The 9,164-nt window shown below is 47.0% G+C and overlaps 1 protein-coding gene across 1 annotated transcript in view; it reads right to left on the minus strand.

Moving 5' to 3' along the window:
- Window positions 1-9,164, minus strand: part of spred1 (sprouty related EVH1 domain containing 1) — a 39,548-nt gene continuing 30,384 nt past the window's right edge. The window contains exon 6 of the mRNA XM_016499671.1: window positions 1-2,318. Within this exon, the coding sequence (XP_016355157.1) occupies window positions 1,668-2,318 (651 nt within the window). The 3' untranslated portion in view covers window positions 1-1,667. The remainder of the gene's footprint in view (window positions 2,319-9,164) is intronic.

Genomic DNA, 9,164 nt, shown 5'->3' on the forward strand with positions numbered 1-9,164 from the left:
TAAATTCTCATTTTATTTTTGATGGTAATGTTAATTGATGTAATAAGTGTATGGTGTAACATAAAAACAGTTACAAACATCTGTATGCATATTTACATTGTATATTTATGAAAGTAACAAGCTACATCTGTATACAGAAAATACATCTATGACATGAGTTACTGAACTATAAATATTACATCATATATTTAGTATTTTCAAACCATGATAGAAATAGCTAGACATAGATATAAAGCGACAGAAGCAGATCGTGAGCATTACGGGCGAGTCTACGGCGGATGTGAGGCACTTTATCAGATGGAGGAGAATGAAGCCGATGGCACTAAAACTAAACGAGTTCACAGGCTCAGAAAACCACTGCTATACTGCATAATCAAGAACACGAGCACACGACTACAGGACGCCTTTACACGGGCAATTCATAACCGAGAAAATGCGCTCACTATGTTATGCATTCCAGAGTCATATTTCCATGAATAGAGAAGAACACGAATAAAAAAATAAAACAGTAGCAGTACCTGATTAAACTGGTAGTCACATGAACGCAATGTTACATGCGAAAGCGTTGCATAATCTGCGAGGAACCGTAGAAATCCAGATTCGCCTCCAGCCGGTTCTCCACAGACGCCAGCGATTCACCAGAAGAAGCAACACAAGAGCGCGGCGAGGGTTAAACCATACTGGAGAACTAGATCGCGATTAACAGTCATCCGATTAAATCTTGCAATGCGGTTAGTGATTGTTTCTAGCAGCTTCATAAGACGAGCTTCAAAAACGTTTGTTCCGCGCACCATTTACTGTCATCGTTCGGCGATACAAAACTAGAGAGAATCTCCATTAAAACCTCAGAAGTAATTTCCGTCGTCTCCACTACTTTTCAATGTGAAACAATATTAAAATGTGACTTATGTACATAATGCTGTGAAATCAAACCACGATACGTACCGTCACTGTGGGAATAGTGTTGATATGTACAGCCGGAGGTCCGAGCATCTCGTGGAAATACTTGCATAGAAAGTAAACCGTCTTTCTTTCCCACAACACTGACAGATCATCTTTGCACAAAACATCTGATTATTAGTCAAAACAAGATTCGGCATCAACATAAACAGCTTTAAACATGCATGTAAAATAAACACTTATATTCCACCTTGAGAATAATGTCCTGCGTGTTGGATGTTGTTCAGCGTTTTAAACCGTCTGCGGTTAAAGTCAGAAAGGAGCTTCTGGGATTATAATAAGTGCCCGCTGGATTGAAAGCATCAGCACTTTAGGAAACGTGCGTCCCGAACACAATGCAGGAGCAAAACAAGAGCACAAGAGTCTGTACCTTAGTGCATTTCTCCGTCTAGTACTGATAGCGTCAAAAAGAAAAGGCCACGGTTAACAACTGCACGAAAAAGCCAAGAGCGGAAATCCCTTCAGCGTACATGTGTTAGATCTCTGTACAAGACACGATAGTATTATTATTTCTTCACATAGTTACACGCGACATGTTGCTCCAGGAGTGCGCTTCCTCCTCATGTCGGTGCAGCGAGGACGTTCCTCCTCACGTCAGGAGCTCCTCCGCTCGGCTCCACCAACGCCTGCGCTCGGCCGCTCTCTCCACAAGCTCCAGTCAAGCAGTAAGTGACGCTTCGCCCGTCTCGGGCCAATGAAAACAGCGCTCAGCCCGCGGCCTTGTGCTTTCCTCCGCAGCAGTGACAGGCCTCTCCACAGCGGTGGCAGGCGCGCAGCAGCGGGTAGCAGCACATGCAGGGCGCCAGCAAAGACAGACCCAGCAGCGCCAGCCAGCGCACACAGAACTGCTCCTCGCTGACGTCGCAGGAGCATGGGTCCGAGAAGTCTCCCTCCGAGTCGGACATGCAGTGGTACAGCATGCTCTCGGCACACAGCATGCAGCTCACCTTGTAGATGCACTGCTTGATGGGGTCGGGCGCATCGGGGCACTGACCCCGCCGGTTGTCCTCATGGTTGAACATCTCGCGGCAGTAGATGCAGCGCGAGCGCTCGCCGTCCTCTCGCCGCTTGCGGGATGCCTTGCACTTGCCAAGGACCGGCTGCTGCGTCTTGACAGAGTCCTTGCCGCCGATGTGCTGCTCCGGGCCCTCGCCGTACAGGTACTCGCACTTCTTGCCATCCAGCTTGGAGAAGGTGGCGGAGGCGTCGGGCTCCTCGCGCTCCGGGTCCTGCTTCCACAACACCGGGTGCCGGTAGTCCTCATAGCCTTGGATGAGGACGTCCTTCCGTGGGTTGATGCGGACGATCTCCTCGTCATCCATGTGAAAGCTCACGTGACGCCTGGTGTTGAAGGAAACCTGCGAAGCGGCGACACAGAAAATGGGTCAAAAGACCATGAACATCAACAAGCCTGAAAAACTGTAACTATCTGCTCTGACAACCATCTGAATTTTGGCGTCATCCTGCAGTCAGTGGGTTTCTGTTCCTTGTTTAACAGAAGCTCAAGATATTTTCAAGACTTTATTCTACTCTAGAAAAAAGTGTAACACTCACTCTACAAACATAAATAAAATCAGATATTTCGCCCAACTTCAAGGCCTTCACCTGACCTGCTGGCTGAAAATGTCATTAATTTTGAAGAAATAAAGATAAAGCTACAATTGTAGAGTGAGTCTTGGACTTTTCTTCTAGAGTTGAAATTTTTAGATTTTTTAAAAATATTGAACCTCTTATATAATTGGTTGAGCACGTGCTATTCATGTTTGGTGCACATTTATTCAACAGCATATTTTTAGCTCTCTCTTGTCACTTTTTTTGCAAAGTGTGTAAATAGGACTACAGAGGTTCTCTTTCGGTCGACTCGCTCGACATCTCATTATGGGAAATGCCTCTTGCGTGGCCATCCATGAAGCCCTATACAATCACGCCCATCAGGCCCACGCTCTCGGGAAGCCCCACCCCTTCCTATTTAAACAGCAGCACTGGCTCAGTATGGCATCCTACATCTCTTCACTCGCGGCATCCAAGCTACGAGCCCTTGTTTTCAGTGCACTTAGTGTTACTTCGGCAAGACTAAACTGTTCGAAAGACAAGTGACCACTTGTTGTAGGGCGTCAAGCTATCTAAGAACATTAAGTGTATTGAAACGCTTTACCAAGCCCATGAAGTAGATAAAATCAACTTACCAGTTGAATTATGGCTTCTTCCACGAAGTCAAACAAGTCTACAGCACCCTCTTGACCTTGTCCTGGGGGATGTGGATTCACTATTGCAGCTAAGGATCTGGATGTGGTATGCCCGGCGTGTCTGGGCCCGGAGCATGCCCAAGCGGCATTACAAGCGACGATCTCTTGTAATCAATGCAGCAAACTGTCCCGGGGTGCTGCGCAGGAGAGCGGTGTTTGTGCAGGATGTGTGTAGCGATCCTGTACAAGGGAGAGACACAACAGCATCCCTGCAGGAAATGGAATCTCCCATGCCGACAACGAGTTGGGCTGACCAGCTTATTCCTTTGGATGAGCTGGGGGAACCGGTCGCTTTCGAGATGGAAATCGAGTCATTCCCTAAATTCCTACCGGAAGATGATTCAGTTTCCATCACAGCCTCGGGGGATATGTCAGATGATGGCGAGGAGGAGGATGACCAAAACCCATTTGCTCCTTGAACGGAGTCCCCTGGTTACCAGCCAGGGGTAGAAGAACAGCAGACGGCAGCAGAGGGTACAACTCTGCATGAGGTTTGCCGACGAGAGTCGAGTAGACTGGGCATTGATTGGCCGTCTGCTCTCCCTGCCGCAAAATGCTCGAGGCTAGATGGGAAGTTCCTTGTTCCTACTACCTCAACAGTTCATCAGGCACTTCCACCTTCCCAGGACTGTATGGATGATCTGATGAAATATTGGGAAAGACCACTGTCATCTAGAGTTCCAGTATATGGGTTTTCCCCACTGGATATGCAGGAGATGGGCTGGTCTCACATGCCATCAATGGAGGCATCACTGGTGGGCCATCTGGATCCCCGATCGGAGGTCGGTTATCCACGATCGCACCTAAGCTGCCTCAAAGATCTGATCGTTTCTCTGCATCGATTTTTGAGAAGATTTATAAATCTTCAACTCAGACGGGACGCGCTACTAATGCGATCACTCTTCTGTTGGCTTACATTGCCGAACTGGAAGAGGAGATGACAGGGGCCTTGTCGCAAGGAAAGGACGTCACTGAGCTGTGGACCAAGATTCGCACGGTAACGGATCTCATATTGCGCTCCTCAAGATGCCTGGCTCAGTACACAGGAAGAACGGTGGGTCTGGCGGTAGTTGGGCAGAGAGCACTCTGGCTGAATTTTTCCACCATGGGGGAAAAAGATAAGACCCACTTCCTTGATCAGCCGGTAGATCATAAAGGCCTGTTCAGGCCGGCTGTGGTAATGATGCAGCAGCAATTCGAGGCAAAGAGAAGGGAACAAGAAGCCTTCAGGTCGTTTGTGCCATGTAGAGCCCCTATGCAATGACAAACATCACGTCGTCCTGTTTATACACAAGCAAGAGGGCAAGCATATTGGCACGGGCTGAGGAGGGGAAGTACATCCTCATGGGTGGTTGTTCCATATGATCAAGATAAACAATCTCCCTCTTGGCAGCGGAAATCCTTCGCTCAAGCAGCAGCGGCCCCGCCACTCCCCCTCCGACTGCGAGGGGAAGAAAGAAGAAACAGGCAAGAGTGCAGGCAGAGAATGCAAACATTTTGAAGGAAGAGATAAATTCTCTCCTTCTCAAGGAAGCAATTCAGGGAGTACCAGCAGAAGAATCAAAGAAGGGATTCTTCAGCCAGTATTTTCTGATCCCAAACAAAGGGGGAGGCATTCTGCCTATTTTAGACCTCAGAACTTTAAACAAACACCTGAGAAAATGCAAATTCAGAATGTTGACACACAAATCCCTGCTCCATTCTATACAAAGAGGAGACTGGTTCACCTCAATAGATCTGAATGATGCTTATTTCCATATTCAGATCCATCCTCAGCACAGACAGTTCCTAAGGTTTGCTTTCCAGGGCAAGATATACGAGTTCAAGGTTCTACCGTTTGGCCTGTCTCTAGCACCCCGCATTTTCACAAAATGTGTGGAAGCGGCACTAACACTGCTGAGACAACAGGGTATAAGGATATTAACGTATCTGGACGACTGGTTAATTTGTGCCAGGTCAAAGGAGATGGCAGATCTGCATACAAGGCAGTGTTAATGCATTTGAATGCTCTGGGTTTTGTAGTAAACCAGAAGAAGAGCTCGTTAACGCCGACTCAGTCAATAATATTTCTGGGTTTAAACCTAAACTCAGTATCTTACCGGGCAACCCTGTCAGAACAGAGGAGGGAGAATTTAAGGAACTGTGTAGGTCAGTTTCATCTGGGGAAAACAGTCTCTTTTCGGCTGTGTCTGAGGTTGCTGGGCCTCATGGCTTCTGTCATAGCAGTAGTGCCTTTGGGGCTACTGTTCATGAAAGATTTTCAGAGATGGGTTGCTTCTCTGAAATTAAATCCCTCCAGACATTTACACAGAAAGGTGCGTGTCTCAGCCCAATGCCTAAAGGCACTGCTCATCTGGCAGGACAGGGAATTCTTGATGGAAAGAATGGCAATGGGAGTAGTCTCAAATCACAAGATGGTCACCACAGATGTGTCCTCACTGGGTTGGGAAGCGATAATGGAGGGACAACCTGTGAATGGGGTATAGACAGAATCAATCAAAGTAATGCATATAAATTGTCTGGAACTCCTTGCAGTTTCTCTGGCCCTCAAACACTTCCGTCCGCAGATAAGAGGCTGTCATGTGTTAGTCAGATCAGACAACACAACAGTGGTTGCCTATATAAACAGGCAAGGGGGAGGCCGATCGAGGAGTCTGCATGCCTTGGCAAAGAGAATATTGTTATGGAGCAGGAAGCATTTGCTGTCTCTCAGAGCGACACATGTGCCAGGCCACAAGGGGGAGTCCGATCGAGGAGTCTGCATGCCTTGGCAAAGAGAATATTGTTATGGAGCAGGAAGCATTTGCTGTCTCTCAGAGCGACACATGTGCCAGGCCAAATGAATATCGGGGCGGATCTGTTGTCGAGGGGGAATACTCACCCGGTGGAATGGAGGCTCCACCCAGAGGTAGTTCAGGAAATATGGCGCAAATATGGTCAGGCAAGAGTGGATCTATTTGCCTCAGAGGAGAACACACATTGTCCCCTGTTCTTCTCACTAAAGGGGATGGATGCGCCACTAGGGATGGATGCATTAGCACATCCCTGGCCAGAGACCCTGTTATATGCTTTCCCACCGATAAGCCTTATCCTCCCCACACTATCCAGAATCAGATCACAGAGGGTGAGGGTGCTCCTAATAGCCCCGTTATGGCCAGGGAGGACATGGACAGCACAGATAGTTCAACTGCTGTATTCGCATTCGTGGTGTCTTCCTCAGCGCAGAGATCTCCTCTCTCTGGCAGGGGGGGAGGATTTTTCATCCACATCCAGAGAGGTGGAATCTTTGGGTCTGGCCCGTGAAAGGTCTAACCTGAACGCCCTGGGCCTACCTCAGAATGTGATCTCCACCATACAGAGTGCTAGAGCAGACTCCACCAGATCTCTGTATGAGGCAAAATGGAAAAGGTTTGAGGCATCGTGTCAGGAAAGACAGAAGATACCATTTCTTTCATCATTGTCGGACATCTTTACGTTCCTTCAGGAGATGCTAGATGAAGGCAAAGCCTTCTCTACAATCAAAGTGTTCCTGGCAGCCATTTAATTTTGCCACATGGGATTTAACGATGAAACAGTAGGAAAGCATCCTATTGTAAGTAGATTTATGAAGGATGTGTGCCGTCTGAGACCAATCGCCAAACCTATGTTACCAGCATGGGATCTGTCCCTGGTCCTGGAAGCACTCAGGGTAGCCCTTTTTGAACCCTTGGAGCAGGCAGATTTGAAGATTGTCTCCTACAAGACAGCTTTACTGCTCGCCCTAACCTCTATGAAGTGGGTCGGAGAGTTACATGCATTATCTATCAACCCTGCATGTATCAGGTTTACACAAAATTTTTCCAAAGTTACTTTGCGCCCAAACCCAGCATTTGTGCCCAAGGTAATCAAGCCTGGCTACTCATGTATGGAGATAGAAATTCATGCTTTCCACCCTCCTCTCTCAGAGTCCCCAAGGAAAGGGGATCTGCAGCACTTATGTCCGATTAGGGCATTAAGGATTTACTTGGAGAAGACACAGGTTTTTAGACGATCTGAAAACCTCTTTGTGTGTTTTGCGAACCCTAAGAAGGGCCAGGCACATCTCACTGGATAGTAGAAGCTATAAAACTGGCGGATTCAGTCAGCTATTACCAGGAAACCTAAGAGCCCATTCTACAAGAGGAATGGCCGCGTCTTGGGCGGTATTTAAGGGTATCTCCATGGAAGATGTGTGTGCGGCAGCCGACTGGGCTTCTCCTCATTTCTTTGAGATTTTATAAATTGGACGTGACAAAATCTGCTTTGGTACAGGCAGTGAAGAAAAGGTAAAGGAGGATAGAAGACTCCTAAGTGCAATGAATAAGCTAGGGGATGCCCGAATATTGGGCGTTTTCTATATCCCATAGTGAGATGTCGAGCGAGTCGACCGAAAGAGAACGTTGGGTTATGGTTATGACCTTGGTTCTCTGAGGGAGATGAGTGAGACATCTCACCAGAGGGCCCATTATTCTTATACTCGGAGGAGCTGTTAAGTATTCCATACTGCGCCAGTGCTGCTGTTAAAATAGGAAGGGGTGGGGCTTCCCGAGAGCACGGGCCTGATGGGCATGATTGTACAGGGCTTCATGGATGGCCACGCAAGAGGTGTTTCCCATAGTGAGATGTCTCACTCATCTCCCTCAGAGAACCAAGGTTATAACCATAACCCAACGTTTTTATGGTTTCTCATTGTTTATGTAATAAGGTGAGCTGATGAAGACTAGTTTTATTTACCTTATATGCTTTAGACATGTAAAACATTCACGTTTCACATCATTATTGGGTGCTTTAAACTAAACTATTTTGTGCATGTTTTTAAGCCTTGTCAATTTAAACATTCAAGCAAAGAATAAACGCTTGAGAACTTGTGCGTACCGAACCGTGACCCTAAAACCGTGAAACGAAACGTGAGCAATCTGAACCATTACACCCCTAATTAGCAGGAGATTTCATGGACATTTTTAACATCTCCCTTTCCTTGTCTGTTGTCCCCAAATTTTCCAGAACATCCACCGTTGTGCCCATACAAAATACACCCAAAGTTACCTGCTTGAATGACTGGCACCCTGTTGCTCTAACCCCCATCATCAGTAAGTGCTTTGAGAAGCTCATCAGAGATCACATTGATGCAATTGCCTTCACCCTGCATACTGCACTTTCCTATCTGGATAAGAGGAACACATATGTGAATGCTGTTTTTCAACTACAGCTCAGCTTTTAATACCACAGTGCCCCCAAAGCTTGTGGTGAAACTTCGGGCTCTGGGTGTGAACAGTTCTCTGTGGAGTTGGATCCTGGACTTCAGAGTTGGCAGCAACATCTCCCCACTGACCCTCAACACCGGTGCCCCACAGGGCTGTGTTCTCAGTCCTCTCCTGTTCTCCTGAACATCAGTAAGACCAAGGAGCTGGTGGTGGACTTCAGGAAAAAGAGCAGTAAGTTCTCACCCATCATCATTGATGGGACGCCAGTTGAGCGGGTCAACAGCTTCAAGTTGACATTCACATTGCCAAGGACCTCACATTGCCTGGTCTGTTCATATGGAATCAGTGGTGAAAAAGGCCCATCAGTGTCTCTTCTTCCTCAGGCGACTGAAGAAATTTGGTATGAGCCCAAAAATTCTCAAACAATTCTACAGCTGTACTGTAGAGAGTAGGGGTGGGCGCTATACCGGTATGAACGTGCCTACCAGTATTATGTTCTTCCATGATGATGGATTTATACCGTGGATACCATTATATATTCATGAATTCAAATTTTGCATTTATATTGTTTTGTTCAATGTGGTACGCTTTGCAAATTTGAACACTAAGGACGATAAAGAGTTGAAGCTGAACGTTTTTGTCCTCCGTGTGCAATGCCGTACTACACAGGCATTAGTAATCAAACATATAGAGCATCGTAACAGACCAAATGAATAGAGCACAAATCGCCTACTCA

Source organism: Sinocyclocheilus anshuiensis, unplaced genomic scaffold (genome assembly GCF_001515605.1).
Source record: "Sinocyclocheilus anshuiensis isolate Anshui unplaced genomic scaffold, SAMN03320099.WGS_v1.1 scaffold2684, whole genome shotgun sequence".
NCBI classification, from domain to species: domain Eukaryota; kingdom Metazoa; phylum Chordata; class Actinopteri; order Cypriniformes; family Cyprinidae; genus Sinocyclocheilus; species Sinocyclocheilus anshuiensis.